The sequence below is a fragment of the Oenanthe melanoleuca genome, chromosome 11, assembly GCF_029582105.1.
Source record: "Oenanthe melanoleuca isolate GR-GAL-2019-014 chromosome 11, OMel1.0, whole genome shotgun sequence".
Lineage (NCBI taxonomy): Eukaryota > Metazoa > Chordata > Aves > Passeriformes > Muscicapidae > Oenanthe > Oenanthe melanoleuca.
The window spans coordinates 8042509-8059389 of NC_079345.1; the positions used below are offsets into that span (position 1 = coordinate 8042509).

A 16881-nucleotide genomic window follows, 5' to 3' on the forward strand; every position below is an offset into this window, starting at 1 on the left:
AAATGAGCAATTGGTCATCATCTGGGATGGAATTGACACTGGAACTAGAGTCCTGCACAGTGCTAACAGCAGTGTTGGCCCCTTGCTCTGGCACCTGCAGGGGCTGAGATACCTTTCCCTTTGGAAGCAATAGCAGGGATTCCTGCCAACTGCCTCAGGGATTCCTTTTTAGAACTTTGAGTATTTGGATCGAAGCTGAAGGTTGTTGCTCCTGTATCTTCATGCAGACATGCCCACAGGATATCCCACCTGCTCGGGAAAGGGTGCAGAGCACTCTTGTCAACAATGAGCCTCACTTTGGGTTTACAGCTCCTGTGCTGCCAGCTGTGGTCTTACACACTGTGGTGTGTAAGGCCTGGAACGGGAGAAGGAGCAGACTTGAATCCAAAGCTACCCTCTCCCCACCCAGGAGACAGGAGCAATGAAACATGCACACTCCCCAGCTCACTGCAAGCCTGTGGCCTGCACTGTCTGGCTTGCATGAAAGAACACCTGTCTAAGTGCCAAAAAGTTTCAGGCAAGCAGGTGCAGGCCAGGGCTGAGGCTCCAGCAGGGTGTTCTGCACTCTGGCTGTTTCCTGAAGCTTTGGTACAGCTCTGCTGCACATCTCGGCACTCTGGACACCTCAGAGGTGAAGTCCTTGCAGTAAATGTGGGGCAGGTGCACAGCATTCAAAACATGCAGGAAAGTGCTGCACCAAGGCCACACTCACTGACTTTCCTGCAGTGTTTACCACAAGATGTGTCTGGCTGTTGCCTCAAAACATCTGAGCTTATCTCCAGTGACAGAAGCCATGTTAAAACCCAGCAGATCTCAGGACATAACTAAAAGGACACAAGGCTGTGTTGTTGGGTGACCTCCCTACTACCAGTAAAAGCTAAATTGCCTCATGCTTGCTTCCAGTCCCTGGCACCTATTCTGAGGCTAGAGCTTGGAGCTGCCTGCACACCCACCCAAGGAGAGTGTGCAGGAGCAGGTTTCTTGGCTGTTCAGCTTGTAAATTCTTTGGGAAAAGGGCTGCATCTAGGTCTGTCTGCACAGCATTTCACATAATAAAATCCTGCTCCTTGTTATGGTGCCAAGTCCTTCCCAATGCCTTTACAGCTTCACTGTCTTCCTTCCCAGCTCCACAGAGTTGTGCAGCTGGAAAAACCTCATATTTCCCATGGTGGCTCCTTTATTTTTGTCTTAGGAACGCAGTTAAGCTCCAGAAAATGTCCTGGGCATTTTGTAACAGAACTTGCCTGACCAGTGTATGAAGCATTTAACTGACCCATTTCCTTTTCTTTCTTTTTTTTTTTTTTAAATAAAATTGGTCAGCACCTTGGGTAATGTACAGTAATTCTCATCCTGATGGGTCAGATTTGCCACTGTGCTGCTCCCGTGAGAACAGCTGGAAAGGTGACAGTTGTATGACAGCCTCATCCATAGAGCATTAAAAGCAGTTGAGGGTGTGTTACAATTTCCATTTCTGCAGTTAAAAAAACCATCTGTCCCCACATTATGCACTGTGATGGAGCTCCATGAGCAAAGTTTGTCTGTGCTTAGGTCAGAGCTGAACATCTGGGTAGGAACCTGCCAACAACCCACCACTGTTCTCTGTGACAGTGGTCACAATGCACCATCACTCATAATAAACAAAGGAAAAATCCCAAAATCCTGTTCTGTTTGCATGCTTGTTCAGGCGTGCCAAGCTTCGATGGTTGATGTATTTCACAAACTTCATAGTTTCCTTGTCTCTATAAACTAAGGCCAAGCAGTTGTCCTCTGGATTCACTGTCAACAGCTAGAGGACACAAAGATAAGGACATCAGTTTCACAAAAACAGTTTTGATAAAATTCTTAAGAAAAAACAAGTTTCCAAAGTTAGTTAGAACAAAGGTCTGGTGTTAGAAAATGAACTGTGATACTGTTTTTATTTTAATACCCTTTACCTGAAGCACTGTTACACATTAAAGGCTTCTTAGTAGTATGACTGCTCAGCACTGTCACTAGCACTGATGCTGAATGTGACACCAGTGAACAGCATTTCCCTGGGAAAGGGTTATCCCTGCTACAGCCTTGTGTCCCTTCAAGTAGGTTTCCCAAACAGCCCTGGATGCAGGTGCTATGGGGCACTCTCAGGGCCCAGGTCTCATGCTTCAGCTGAACAGCAGCCAATTGAAGCTGAAGCCAGGGCTTCACCCACGAGCAGTGACTGGGGCAAGGAGGCTCCAGTGTGCTACTGAGCACCCTCAGCATTATGTTGGCATTATGACAAAATGTAATTATGTCTCTCCACCCTAAACAGTTTTATCTGATTTGCAGCTAACAACTGAGGTTCTTACCTCTTCATCTTCACCTTTAGCAATGTAGGAAGTAAAGCCACCATATTCAGGATCCCAGTCTTAAAATAGAAAAGAAAGATTCTTAGAAACCTCAGTGCTGTTCAGGCTCCACGCAGCCTTCCAGGAGATGCCATTTTTTCATGCTGCTCCCCAAAGTTACTGGATACAGGTAAGTATTTACCAATCTGTTTGTTTTCTTCTGTTCAGAAATAAGTTGAAGCAAATGTACTGGATTTGCCTTTTATGGTAGATGGGCTATTTAAAGTTGTTTGGTGCACTGCTCCTCACCTGTAGAACAGTTCTGCCCTAGCAGATATGCCAAAGAATTTCAGTATCATCACATGTACCAAATGGTTTCAGCTGTACATTCTGGCCTCACCTGGTCTGAAATGCTTGTCTTTAGATTTCTTTTTTTTACCACTATGTAACTAGCAATCAACCCAAAATGCCTAGACATGCCTAAAGTAACTTTTGAAAACCCTGGGCTTTGTGAATTGGAGGTGCAGTGGTAATTCTGATAAGGACGGGTGAAACACTCCTGGTGGGGACTGTGGCTACCTGAGCCTCCAGCGTGCCCAGAGCCATTGTGAGCCCTTGCTTAGGAGAGGAACGGTCCGGGAGGCTCAGCCTTCCCCTCGGTCCAAGCGCCACCTCCTGGCGCAACCGGGAAAGGCCAGAGATGATTCCAAGGCCACCATCCCAAACCTTTGTGTGAGGACTTTACTGAAACCAGGGTTTATGCCGAAGTGAGGACTAGGACAAAGTCTACAGACACCCTCGATGTAGGAAAAAGCAGGGATATTTTGGCTGTTTTAGCACTGCTGAGAACTTAAAAATCATTCTTTTATGCAAACCTTGTAAAAGGAAAGTCTGACATCTCTCATCCACTTACCTTCACAGCCACAGAAGAAGAGCAGATCAAGAGCAAATTCTGTGGCTTGAGAGTCATGGACAAGAGTGTAGTGCCCGTGGGTCCAGCGTCGCAGCTCCCCTGCACACACAGGTGTGCCTGAGCCTAGGAGAGGGCACAAACACCCAGGGAGAGCCATGAAGCACATCAGCTCAAAGCATGTGAGGAGTTCAGTGATCTCACACCCCTGTGAAATTGTCTGCTGGCCCCAGTGAAAAAAGGGTAAAACCACAGATCACATGTCAGTATCTTTCCTACAGGTGACTCTAGTTTAAGGACTTTGAACAGTGTGTAGGAGTGGGACCAAGACTTGTTCCATACAGGCTTCATACCTGGTAAGTGATCTGGTGGGATGTTTTCAGTAGGACTTGTCTTTTTATTACCTTTTATTCCAGTGTCCACTAACTTGCCTGATTTAATGCAGGATGAGCACTTTCAAAAATTCTACTCTTAAACTTCAGAGTCACTGTTTTAAATAAACATCACCAATCAAAATCCAAAATTAATCTAATCTTTGATAGTTGTCACTGCTGACAACTAAGTGGTTGTTTAGACTGACAGTGTTTTCTAAAAGGTTGAATCCTAATTTTAGGTACCAATTTTCTAATTCTAAAATTATTTTGTTTTTGACCTGGTCACCTTCCTCTTTTGGATTTATTATCTCATACAAGAATAGGCTTTATATGAAGTGGGGGTATGTGGATGTAGAAACCACATAACTATTGACAAAAGATTAACAGCCCCCCCCAAAAGTCACACCCTTAAGACTTAGCTCTGTTCAAAATGGTATATTCAAATTAGTCATTGATTTAGATTTACTCCAAATTCTTTTGCAATGCTGACTGATTTCAGATAATCAATTTAACATACTTCAAGTCCCATGTTTGTCCTGGTGCCTTATGCTGGTTGCAGTACAAGGTGAAACACTAGTTCCATGAAAATCACTGTGAATTTTGTTTGAATCCTTTCACACTGCTGCTGCTCTACTCACCACTCTGCATCTCGCTGTCCTGTGCTTCAGGGGTGTTCTCAGGCTGGTGTGGCTGATCAGGATTGCCATTAGCTGGTTGTTCAGGGTCTTCCTGCTCAGATTTGAGACTGCTGTGCCCAGTGGTGTCTGCTGCTTGTCCCTCCTCTGCATCTTCATCCTCATCAGAGGGAGCCAGGAAGTGCAGTTTTAGGCCAGTGAAGTTGGAAAGCAGTAAAAATAAGGCCTCAGAACGCAACAGCTGCAGGAATTTCTTCAGTGTGTCAGGCAGGCTGTCTTCCTCTGCTGCCTCATAGAATCTGAAAGACACCAGATATATCTCCTTGTGGGAGAACCAACAAGGATCGTGTCCAGAGGGACAACACTGACCAGTGCAGCCTCAAGGCAGCTCCTGCTCAGCCTGATCAGCACGTGCAGTGTGCTGTCATTCCCACCTTTTATTGGCTGGCCCCCGACTACTCCACTGGATCTCTTTGCTCTCCAATGCTTCACATAGTAGTTGATATTTCTCTTTCTAGGAGAAAGAGATGCAGAAATGTTAACATTTAGCTCTCAGGAAAAGAAGATTGAAGGCAAATGTTTTATTTTTGCTGAGTCCCCATGCAGCAATGTACAGGCAGTCAGAGGGGATCATTCCCCTAAGAGTGGTTGAGGTTGGAAAAGGGCTGCTGGAGATCACCTGGTCCATTCCCCTTTAGGTGTGAAACTTAGGTGTTTTGTTTTAACAGATGTGCAAGCAAGCCCTTTCCCAGCCTTTGTGTCACATGGTACCTGCCAGCCCTCTGACCAGTTCAGGCAGATCACTTCAAACTGAACCACTGGGCTCACCTTAAGAAAGTCTTTCAGGAGAATTTCTGATCGGTCCTCAAATTCCTCCTGGATTTGAGCTTGGGAGTCCACGTCCAAATAAACTAGATTGATCCACTCATACAATATTTCATGCTGGAAGGAAAATAGATTAGAACACTGAATTTTCAAAAGTGAAGAAGATTCCCCAATTCCCCTTCCCAAGCTGGCCACAGGGCTGGATTCCCATACACAAACACACTCCATTGCCTTATTTCCTTGCACCAGGTATTCACCACATTCTCTGAACTACTGTAGGTATGCAAAACATACAAAGATGCGTAAGAAAGAAACTTGATACAAATATGGACAGGAAATGAAAGGGACAATGGGATAAAGATCAAAGCATCCCCAGTGCACTGATGCATTCCCTAACAGGTATGACAGGAGCAGAGACAGAAATGCAGATGTAGGCTTGTTACTCACATCATAGGGGATGTGTGGGCTCCTGGCCAAGGGGGCTTCAATGTGCCGTGCAGGTCTGGCCACAGAGGGACCGTGGAACCAACCGCTCACTGACAGGCGGCACTTCTGCGACAGAACTTCTGACACCTGAACAACAGCAGCAGCATGGCACTGCTCAGACAGCAGCCAGCTGCAACAGGTACCCTGCAAACTCGTGACAGGAGATGCACTCAGCTCCACAGCACCCACTGCACACACAGAAATGTTACACAGGGCTAGCCCAGGACAGATTATCAGACAGAGACCTATTGTCCTGAAGTCCACTACAGGTTTCCAGAATTCCAGTCTTTTACTCCAAGCTCTCAGAGAATCCATTCTCTCTCTCTTCCTCTGAGAGCTTTGAGTCATGGATATTTAAGACAAAATTAAATCACTACCTGAAAACAACCAGGGCAGTGACCAAGTAGATGCTGCTGTTAATTAGCAACTGTAAGACATAAATGACACAAAAATAACCCCCTAAGTGGCCTAGGTCGGGACATGCCCAATCTATATCACTGATCATCTTCCTCTCCAGCCTTCTATTCTCTGTCCCTGTTTGATATAGTCCCTGGTACTCTCAGGTACGCAGGAGTGTCAGAATTTAGTCAGGTGTTTGTGTCACACAGATCCCCAAATTATTCATCTTGTTCCCAGACATTTTCCTGACAAGTGTCACAGAAAAATCTTTAACAGTATCAGCATTTCTGCTGCAGGGCACTGCACTATGTCTTGTCACTGAGGGGGTACAGCCAGATCTGCACAGTGCCCTTGCACTGTTGGCAAGGTGATGGATGGCTTGAGGAGCTCTTCTGGTGCCAAGTCATGACCACCACATCAAAAATGTGAGCTAGTTTAAAACAAGCCAACAACAGAAACAAGTGAGAGCCAAATTCACACCAGTGGCTTGCCAGGATAGTAACACAAAATAGAAATGGAAATTTTTCTTTGCCAGGATCATGCCAGACTGATGGTTTTAAAGTTGGCTTTGTTGGTTCTTTGTTGGTCCACCTTAAAGTCCTTGAAGCCCTCCCTTTAGCACACAGCAATTAGCATGAACATCCACTCTACCCACAGTTCTTCTTCCTTCCCATTGGGATTTAATAACACACAGAATGCATAACCACAACAATGAGGATTAAAAAATTAACAAGAGACAGTTTCTTGCCTGGTGGAAAGAGACTGGAGACACTTCAAAGAAAATCAGCGTGTTCCATGAAGGCACTAATGACTTGGTGATTTGCTGTGGCTGAAAGTGTTCTGAGGAAGAAAACATACCCTAGTTAAGATATGAACTAGGACTTCTCTTTGATTTCATGACTCTGTAACATCTGGGTATAAGGGATGGAGCTCAGAGCAAGGGCTTGGTAAGGAATCAGTGCACCTCTGCATGGAGACAGGAAGAGAGAGTTGGGGCTCTTCAGCTTGGAGAAGGTTCTGGAGCAACCTAAAGCCTCTTCCAGTGCCAAAAGGAGCTACCAAGAGTGTTGTAGAAGGACTTGGGACAGACAAGGGCATGGAATAACAGAACAAGGGAGAACGGCTTCAAACAAAGGGTGGGTTTAGATTAGCTATTAGAAAGGAATTCTTTACTATGAGCAGTGAGGCACTGGCACAGGTTGCCCAGAGAAACTGTGGGTGCCCCATCCTAGAAATGCTCAATGGGGTTTGCAGCAACCTGATCTAATAGATGATGTACTGCCTACAGCAGGTGGGCTGGAACAAGATGAGCTTTAAGATCCTTTCCAACCCAAACCATTCTGTGGTTATGTTGCTGCAAAGGAAAGTTATTGTCATCAGTCTGGAGTTCCAAGCACATTTACTGGCATTGCTTCCATCTTGCCTCTACTCTTGACCCTTCCAAAAGCTTGTCTGCTGTTGCCTGTTAGTCTGCAAAGCCTGCTACAGCCCATTCCTAAGGGGCACATTTTACTTATACATCAGCTTCTCTGAACAAAGAAGAAACTCTTTATCTCTCTTTTACTGTTTGAGATGAGAGTTGCTGCAAGAGGCGCATAAGCTTCATCTTTTTCATCCACCTGAGGCTGAGCTTGGAGCTTTTACCATCTGTACTGTAGAGATCCAACGTTCCCCCATCACTTTTCTCCCAGGGTGGGACAAGGTACAGGATGAAAGCGATTCTCCGACCTTCCAGCTCATCATCGTGGCATAGCAAGACATCTGCAATTACACACATTTTGCTGCTGTAGCATCTTTACAATACATGCATGAGTCATTCCAACAACTGCTTCCCAGCTTTGTCCCTGCAAGGATATGACAAGAAAAAACATGTTCTTTCCAAGAACTGCACTTTCACTCATCAGCATCACCAGCCTGAGACCTGCAAGATTCACTTCTGTGGGACTGCACTGCAATTGACAGATTGGGCCACTCTGAAGGTACAGGCGCTTATACACAAACAACAATTTTTTCATCATTTGTACTACATTTTAAGACACTGTTTTGCTACTGACAGCCTCTGGAACCCTCTAGAACTAGAATAAAATTAGGTATTCTGTAGATATTTCGTTCCTTACACATGCACAGAAGCTTTAGAGAAAGGACTGCTTATAGACTGACCGGTATATTCGTATTTAGCACAGGATATGTCAATAGTTGGCTCCAGCTCTATCTGGGTCACAGCAGAAAGCCACACTTGGAATTCTTCACACAGAGCATGCCTGAGAAGATAAGAACACAGTAAGCATCCTCCTGTGTTATAAAACGTATCATAAACTAATTTATTGTCTCCCTGCCAACTATTTAAACAGTTACAGGTGCTGTTGCTGAGTGACACTGTGTTCCTGTAGAACCACAGAGGTGCTGGCCAGGAAAACAGCCCAGTGCCCACAGCACTGCTGGCAATAACCAGCAGCAAGCGTGCAACCAGTCTAAAGGTGCACCGGGAAGCGTTTCAGAGGTGACAGATGAAGGAGAGCTGAGTATGGATGAAAGCTGAACAGACTTCAGTGCCCATGACAAACACAGAGCAGATTCAGCGCTCCAGGGCCGGTTTTTTGCCCCAGTACAGGGGCAGAAGGCGGCCACGCCGCGGGCCCACCCCGCAATCGCCTCCCTGTGGAGCCACCACGGCTCTTCCCCACACCTGAGCGGGCAGAGCCCCGAGCCCACGCTTTACCTCAGGGCGGCGATGCGGGGCTCCGGGCTTGCCCCCAGCTCCTCGGACTGCGGCGGCCCATGGAAGAGAAGAAGGGACGGGGGTTAGGGTGGCTCGGCTCGGCCCAGCTCGGCCCGGCCCGGCTCAGTTCGGCCCTGGGCCCACCTGCCGCAGCGACAGGAGATCGTTGCGCCGCCCGCGGAAGTCGAGACCCAGCAGTTCATCCCGCAGCGCCTCCGCGAAAGCTGGACCCGCCAGGAAACCGGGAATGACACCGTGCCGGAACGGGGCCGGCTCCAGGACCACCGCTTCTGCAAGGGAAAGGCCGTCGGTGAGCAGCGGGGAGCCCGGCCGGGCCGTACCGTGCCGGAGCCGCTCCCCGCGGGCCCGGCCGGGCCGTACCGTGCCGGAGCCGCTCCCCGCGGGCCCGGCCGGGCCGTACCGTGCCGGAGCCGCTCCCCGCGGGCCCGGCCGGGCCGTACCGTGCCGGAGCCGCTCCCCGCGGGCCCGGCCGGGCCGTACCGTGCCGCAGCCGCTCCCCGCGGGCCCAGGCCGCCCCCGCGCGCTCCCGCAGCGCCGCGTCCCCGAGGGCCGCGCACAGCTCTGCGCGCTCCTCGCGCCTCCCGCGCTTGGCTGCCGCCGGCGCTGCCGCTCCGTGACGCTTGGTGGCCATGGTACCATACGACCGGACTACAACTCCCAGCGGTCCCGCGCTTCGCTCGCGACGTCCAATCGGATAGCGCGGCGGCGGGACGGGAAGCCGCTGGCCAATGAGCTAGGAGAGGCGGGGCGGAGCGCGGTGGGTCCCGGCAGGCGGCGCGCGGCGCTGAGGGCTGGGCGGGCTTTAATGGCGGACGCCGCTCAGAACTGATTGACCGCTCCCGCCGCTTGTTCCCGCCGCTTCTCGCCATGTCCGTGGTGCCGCCCAACCGCTCGCAGACCGGCTGGCCCCGCGGGGTGAACCAGTTCGGGAACAAGTACATCCAGCAGACGAAGCCGCTCACGCTGGAAAGGACCATCAACCTGTGAGCGCCGCCTCGGGCCTGGCCGGCTCTGCCCCTCCCGTCCCGCTCCCTCAGCACGCTCGGCGGGCTTTTCCCTCAGGGCCCGCCGTGCGAGGGCCGGAGGGTCCCGGCCCTTCGGAGGGCTGGGGGCACAGCGGCGGCAGCGCCCGAGTGCCGATGGGGGCCCGCCCCCCTGACGGGGCTGCTGAGCCGCCCTCAGGGTACCGAGGGCTTGCCGGCCTTCGGGGGAGTGTGGAGTATTTGGTGTAAACGCTTTAGTGCTTAGAAACAGCGTCTGGCTCGGGAGGTGTGAGCCCCAAATAGCACAGGAAAGGTTTAGGTGTGTTGAGCATCACAGACGTTTTCACGCTCTCATAGACATCCAGAAAGGCGGCAGAGAGAGGGTTTTTTGTTGGCCTCGCTGACCAAGGTTTTTCTGTGGTCTGACCCTGGGCAGTCAGTAGGATATGTCTAGATGTGCCTGGTGTTTGTGGATTGTCTGGTACAGGTGTTGAAGTTAAAATTCAGTGTTTGCTACCACAGAAAATCGTCATATATGCAAACTACTTATTAATAAATATTATTGTATTTTTTATGAGAAGTCATATATTTTTGCTTCTTCCAGTAAATTGGTGGATTTGGGACTGTTCTTTGTACATCTGTCAAGTTGTAAAAGCCAAAAAATGTTAGCTGCAACAGCCAATATTCAATTTTAGCTATTAATCACGGACAGTTTTGTGGTTTTTTTTATGTAGCTGAGTTTATTCACAGAGTCGTGTGAAAGTTCAAATATGAACTTCAGGAACTGGAATATTTCTATCGGGCTTTTGAAGCAAAGACTTGTCATGAAGCTGTGTTATCAGCAGAATTTTTTTAAAGTCGTTTTTAAAGGGTTTTGATGTACAGACTAATGCACATACATTAGTATAGTATTGGTTAGCATAATAGGTTATTATTAAAGCCATTTGTGTATCTAAAAATGTAAACAAATGGAAAAAAGAAATGTAGATGGTTTTAAACTATAAGTGAAAGTGGGGGAGCTTGTTAGTAAATGAATCTGTGGTTTGGAAACTGCTCACTTGTCTACGTGAGAAAAGGCTCTAATAATGGCAACTGGCTTGTTATTTTAACCACTGTGAAACGTGAGGAAAATTGGAGGAGGAGAGGGGCTGGAATTTGAGTGGGGAAGAGTGTATGCTACTGAAGTTTAACATGTTTGGGAAAAGAATCCATGTCAAGAAGCATCTCAAAGAAAACATAAGATCAGTCACTCATTCTGCTGATTGAGTTGCTGTGTGCCACAAGTCAGTAAACCCATGGTAATAACTCATCACTGCTCTGCCCAGAACTATTTTCTTCTCCCTTTTGACTTAGCTAGGTGATTCTGTCTTTCCTCCAGGTTTCCTGCCATTAGACCTCTCTGATACATAGATTTAATTGTACAATAACACTCCCCTGTTGCCCTATGTGCTGTCTTGGACTGGCCCATTTCTTGCCTAACCTTTCCTTTTTATTCTGTTTTCAGTTCCTCTTACCTGGAGAAATCGCTGTGTTTCTGCTACAGTGCCACAGGCGAGCAGGGGCCCAGCACCAGCCCAACAGAGGGATCTGCTCACACTCTTACCCCAGGCTCCCAACCCTGTACTCAGAAACTCAGCATTTCTCTTCTGTGATCCACTTGTCTGATTTCCTGCTTCAAAACAAAACCACTTCTAACAGTTTAGTTCTCAGGCTCTCATTACATCTGCAGAAAAAAACTGCAGTCCTGGGCAGCTTCCTTCCTTCCCAGCAGAGTTTTTTTCTCCATTCTCTTTTCCAGCTCCTTTCAGAGCTTCAGCTGCCTTTTCCCTGCAGCGTGGAAATCAGAGAGGGTAGCTGTTGAATGACAGTTGGTTCTGTGCTCCTTTTCCTTCTTTTGAGCCTGCACTAGACTAGAGTGCAGCTCAACAGGACTATCTGTGCTTGTGTGTTCCACAGTGCACATCTCCCTGGGACAGGGGGCCTCATAAGCCACCAACAAAGATTTTAGCCCTGCACTATGACTTGCCCATCAAGCAATGAAGGGTCTGCCTCAGGCTAGATGCTGTGCCATGGTGATTTAAAGTTAGGTTTCTTGTTATGCAGTAACATTTCTTCTCCTTATAGGTACCCTCTGACAAATTACACGTTTGGCACAAAGGAGCCTCTGTATGAGAAGGACAGTTCCGTGGCAGCTCGGTTTCAGCGCATGAGAGAAGAGTTTGACAAGATTGGCATGAGGCGGACAGTGGAAGGAGTTCTGATTGTGCATGAGCACAGGCTGCCCCACGTGCTGTTACTGCAGCTGGGTACAACTTTTTTCAAGCTGTAAGTGTCTGTTTCTTAAGCGTAACTTCAGTTTATTTTCACAGACCACTAAACGTGGGCTAGAATTTAAACTGTGGCCAACTGCTCAATGTTTTGAATGGGATTCATTGCTTGTCAAGACTTAGTCCGGAAAATATTTTTTCAATGGTGTGGGGTTTTAATCTAAAGTGTGTTTGCCTTGCCAGTGAGGGGAATGATTTAGTTTGGAACTGACTGGGAATCTTACAGTGCATCACTACAGTAAAATTTTGTTTAAACTCATTATCAGCAGTTGGTGTGTTGTACTTGCATTGTGAAAGCTGTTATGCTTGTGTAGCTTACACTATGCCTATAAAAATGGGCAAATGGAGGTCAAGGACTAACCCCCTGTAAATGGTACTTGTTTACAAACCAGAGGCTGGGCTGGGATAGCAAGAAAGGTAGGCATCTAAATTTAAGAAAATTGCTTCAGATTATCAGTTATCACAGTTATCACAGCCAGAGTGAAGTTTTAGTGTTTGAATATGGTTGTAGTGATGGTGGTGATTTTCTTTTTTAAACTAGATGGTCTTGACTTGTCGCATGTTACCATGCTTGTGTTCTTATTCTTCTGTTCTAACATTTTATATTGTTCTCAATTTTGTGTGTTAAGGATAATTTTAGATCTAGATTAGTTTTTGACATGTGGATTTGAAGGGTTGTTGCAGTCAAACTAGGCAAGACTGTAAATGATTTGCAAAATACTGAAATATAATGATGAAAATAAGTAATCCTGCATCATTTTCCCATGAGTCTTATTTTCTGCTTTCTGTGTGCTTCAGTGAGTGCTGGTTTTGTGATAAGAACAAATACAGGCAGTATTTACACTTTTCTGGTTATTATTGTTAAAAACTTTATCCTATAAGGGTCCCAGTTATTATCATGTGTTTTGTTATGCTTTGTCCTGCTGAAGGTATTTTATGCAATGGTTATTTTTAAAGGGACATAAATAGCCATTTTAGTTTCAGTTTTGGTGAAAACTGCTGCTGTCTTCAAATTCAGCAAAGCTGTATCTGGAACTTTTGACTTAAGAGCCACAAGTGAATTTGTAACTCCCTATCTGGAAGCATACTGGAACTTGCCTGTGAAGATTGGGAAACGTAATAAAATAACTTGAGCTTTCATCATTGGTTATTTTAACAGACCTGGCGGTGAACTGAATCCAGGAGAAGATGAGGTAGAGGGGCTCAAACGCTTAATGACAGAGGTCTGTTTTCTTTCATTATGTTGCTATAGCAGAATTGCAGTGTTGCATTATTTTAGAATTACCAGAATAAGCTAAAGCATTAGAGTAGTCTTTCTTACCACTGTTGTTATTTTGTTGCTTTTGTGATGTTCTCAGGTAGTTAACAAATAAAGCAGTCAAGTTTTCATTTATCTGCATCATGAGTGTGGCTGACTCCTACCTGCTGCTCAAGTCCTGTGTTCATTTGCAGCTTTGCTTTCTGACTGGCTTCAGGCAAGTGAGTGTAGAGATGAGCAATTAAATATGTTGTGGAGGACAACTGATGGGGACTTGCCTTTGAGACAGTCCTCCCAATGCACCATTTTCTCCAAGTAGATAAATTAATTGTGCTAGATAAAGTAACAATGTATTTCATTCTTCCCACTGGTCTGATAGGACTCAATCCAACTGAGTACAGCATAGATTTTGAAAAGCTTTGTAGAGTGCCCTTGTCCTACCAGGTGAGGCTTTTACTAAAAAAAATCTCACTTTATACAAAAATACTCTACAATTCTATTGAAGGCTGTCTCAGAGCAGTTATGAGCTACATCAGACATATTACAGCAAGTCTTTGTGCTTCCAGTATGTGTTTACTGAAACAATTTCCTTGAGGTACTTTGAGGTTTGATTAGTACTGGATTTTTGATAGATACTAGGTCGTCAGGATGGTGTTCAGCAGGACTGGGTAATTGATGACTGCATTGGCAATTGGTGGAGACCAAACTTTGAACCTCCACAGGTGAGTACTCCAAAGAGCTTCCATCTTCTTTGGTCAAGTTCTGTTTGTACTTCTAAAAGCCTCCAACATTCCAGATGGGCTTTTTGAGTACCTGCTGCATGAGCAATTAAGTTTTTTGGATGTTGTCTATTTCATCTCCTTTCTATGACTTATGAGAAACTACAGTCTTAGTTTTAATGGAAACTCCTGTCTCACTTCTCACACCTGTCCTGATGGACGAGAAACTACTGGATGTAGTAACTTCCAGTTCTGTGCTGAGACAGATGCACCATTTAAAATTCCTTTTGTAGCCACAATGGAGACTCTTGTACTGCTGCTTATGGAACAGATGCCCTGTGAATAAATTCGTCTCACTACCCTATTTCTAAGTGCTTTAATATTGAAAATCCTTGCTTAGTTTGCTGTAATGCATTTATGTTTTATTGGGTTCTTTTAACTGCTCGTGACATTGGTGCCACCTGAGAGCCTGTCAATAGTTGTGACAGCAACAGCATTCTTTCTTAGGAAACTGTTTTTCTTTATTTGGTGTTATGAAAGAACAATATATGACATTGAAAGCTTGTACAGGGCTTAATAATTTATAAAGTAGCACTTAAGATTACACAATATTTTCAAAGCTCTGTACAACTGTTTTTTACCATTTTTCTTCTAGTATCCATATATCCCAGCTCATATTACAAAGCCAAAAGAACACAAAAAGCTTTTCTTGGTCCAGCTTCAAGAAAAAGGTAAGTGTTTGCATTAAATGGTTGTATTTGTAACAATGTTTAAATCTTGCATTTAGGAAAACCAAGTTGTGATTATACATTTACAGTTATTTGTGGTTGATCACTGACAAAGTTAAATACTGGTATTTGTTTTGAAGGTAGATGATCCTTTGAACATCAGTTCTTAATCCATTTTCATTTCTGCTCCTGCATCAGTCCGTGTACAGGATGTGTATCCCACATTTAACTAGCAAAGGAATAAACCTGCTTGAGTGCTCCATGTAGTGAACTTGTTTTGAGGTCTATGTGAGACGATACCTTGGCTGAATGTGTGCTGGTTTTTCTGATTCATCAACTTGTATTTGTTTTTAGCTTTGTTTGCAGTCCCCAAAAATTACAAGCTGGTTGCTGCACCATTGTTTGAGCTCTATGACAATGCACCAGGATATGGACCCATTATTTCCAGCCTTCCTCAACTTTTGAGCAGGTATGTTGTATTTGTAAAGTGGTTCTTGGGAACACGTTTGCTGTGGGACACCACAGCAGGACAAGGTGCTACAGAAACCAGCTTGAAAAGGTGGTATCTATCCCAAAGATTCTGCTTCAGATGAGCTGTGATGGACACTTTCGAGGCACTGATCACAACTGGCTAGCACCAAAGTCCTACCTAGCAGTTGTAGCCAAGGAAGACGAAGACAATGAGGATGAGGCTGTGCACAGACTGAAGAACAGTGTCTTGTAGCTATTGGGGACAGCTGGAGAGTTAAAGCCAGGATGTGAGAAGCACTGATTTAGGTGTGCATGATATCACAGCTTTGTGCTGGTTAAATGTGGTGGGTTTTTTACACTCTCCAGTAGAGTTAATGAAGTGTGGCATCTTTATGACACAAATATCTGTAGGGACTTTTCTCTTGCAATGTATGCATGCTTTGACTTTCTTACCTGGAAATGGCTTCTGGCTCATCTCTCCAGAGCTCACTAGTCTCACTGGTCTCTTAAGAGAATGTTCAGGCATGCCAGGAGTCCCACAGCCTGCCAGCTCTTCCTCAGGAAGTAGTTCTGTCACCTACCTATGATGAAAAAAGTATGTTAGCAGAATGTGTTAGCACTGGTGTTGCCCCTAATATCCTTATTTCCTGCTGAGTATTTTTCTCTGTAGCCCAGATTTTGGCTTCCTCTCCTCTAATGACTGCAGGTACTTCCTCTTGAGTACCAGCAAAACACTGTCTATTGTGCAGATTGGGAAGTGGTGCAACACACACATCCGAAGGCTGGGCACCTGGAAGCTGAGCTGGATGCTTGCTTCCACAGTTATTTATGAAACTTAGTTGGGAAAAATTTTCTCTTCAGTATGTCTGTATGTTCCCTTATATATCTATGAACCTATTTTAGGAGATGAAATGTTAATATTAGTTCTTCTGCAACCATAAGAGTTGTGCAATGCTAGTGTACGGCTGGCCGTTAAAAATGATGCTCCCTGCTATACTGTAAATCTGTCTTATTAAAAAATGCACTTTTGTCCTGTCAGGTGGAGGCTTATCCAGAGCAGAAACAAAACATTTGCTTATTCATTCAAAAATGCCCTTAAAGAAAAGAATAAAAATTCCTCACTTGGAATAATCCTTTTAATTTTAGGTTCAACTTTATTTACAACTGAATTGCTATATACCTGAAGACTCCAGTAGAAGAAGCCGTCTCTGTGAGCACAGCTTTGAACTGTAGAGAAATGAATATATGTGACACAAGGATTTTTTTTAAGTCATTCTGTTCCTGAAGGCCACTAAGCATTCTATGGTATGAACAGAGAAGTGAATCTCAACTGTTTAACTAGAGAGATGGCAATGGGCTACCAGTGTTTAAATCCCTTTTCATTGTAATACTCACCAATTTTTTGTTTTGTACAACATTAAACAATATGGTTAAGATTCTGTTTGTCTTGGGTTTGGTTTGGTTTTTGTTGTTGGGTTTTGGGGTTTTAGGTTTTTTTTTTCCTTCTGTTTATTAGTTGTTTTATTTTTTCTTATGGTCTTTTACTTTTAGGTGCATATTTTAAACTTTATTACTTTTTTTCAGGGATACAGATGATCTTGGAATGAGGAGGAGCTAAGGCATTCAGGGTCCTTTCAGATGCCGCGATCTCTGTCCCTGATCCCTGAGCAGGAATATCCCTAGTATCAGGGAGAAATTAGATAGTATAAGTGGGTTCAAT

At 45.4% G+C, this 16881-nt stretch overlaps 2 protein-coding genes across 2 annotated transcripts; one reads left to right on the forward strand and one right to left on the reverse strand.

The window, feature by feature from the left end:
* Nucleotides 1-1435: 1435 nt before the first annotated feature.
* OGFOD1 (2-oxoglutarate and iron dependent oxygenase domain containing 1) lies at nucleotides 1436-9337 on the reverse strand. The gene is made up of 13 exons (XM_056500432.1): nucleotides 9156-9337; nucleotides 8799-8944; nucleotides 8655-8701; nucleotides 8096-8196; nucleotides 7580-7696; nucleotides 6684-6775; nucleotides 5498-5623; nucleotides 5054-5167; nucleotides 4660-4739; nucleotides 4229-4524; nucleotides 3220-3342; nucleotides 2328-2386; nucleotides 1436-1786 (listed from the first exon to the last, which is right to left on the reverse strand). Exons 1-13 carry the CDS (start codon nucleotides 9304-9306, stop codon nucleotides 1625-1627), a joined length of 1614 nt encoding a protein of 537 aa, XP_056356407.1. The 5' UTR covers nucleotides 9307-9337; the 3' UTR covers nucleotides 1436-1624.
* A 66-nt stretch (nucleotides 9338-9403) lies between these two features.
* Nucleotides 9404-16600, forward strand: NUDT21 (nudix hydrolase 21). The gene is made up of 7 exons (XM_056500433.1): nucleotides 9404-9658; nucleotides 11783-11983; nucleotides 13145-13208; nucleotides 13876-13965; nucleotides 14618-14693; nucleotides 15045-15159; nucleotides 16308-16600. The coding sequence occupies exons 1-7, from the start codon at nucleotides 9543-9545 to the stop codon at nucleotides 16327-16329; spliced, it is 684 nt and encodes a 227-aa protein (XP_056356408.1). The 5' UTR covers nucleotides 9404-9542; the 3' UTR covers nucleotides 16330-16600.
* The last annotated feature ends 281 nt before the right edge of the window (nucleotides 16601-16881 follow it).

What these genes read in the sequence shown, in the direction of transcription:
- NUDT21 (XM_056500433.1), top strand. Translation starts at nt 9,543, where the DNA reads ATGTCCGTGGTGCCGCCCAACCGCTCGCAGACCGGCTGGCCCCGCGGG. An exon ending in TCAAACGCTTAATGACAGAG is followed by an intron (nt 13,209 to 13,875) that starts GTCTGTTTTCTT and finishes GATTTTTGATAG; the next exon opens with ATACTAGGTCGTCAGGATGG. An exon ending in GGTCCAGCTTCAAGAAAAAG is followed by an intron (nt 14,694 to 15,044) that starts GTAAGTGTTTGC and finishes ATTTGTTTTTAG; the next exon opens with CTTTGTTTGCAGTCCCCAAA.
- OGFOD1 (XM_056500432.1), bottom strand. Translation starts at nt 9,306, where the DNA reads ATGGCCACCAAGCGTCACGGAGCGGCAGCGCCGGCGGCAGCCAAGCGC. An exon ending in CCCCGCATCGCCGCCCTGAG is followed by an intron (nt 8,197 to 8,654) that starts GTAAAGCGTGGG and finishes TTATCTTCTCAG; the next exon opens with GCATGCTCTGTGTGAAGAAT. An exon ending in CTTCTTCTGTGGCTGTGAAG is followed by an intron (nt 2,387 to 3,219) that starts GTAAGTGGATGA and finishes TTCTATTTTAAG; the next exon opens with ACTGGGATCCTGAATATGGT.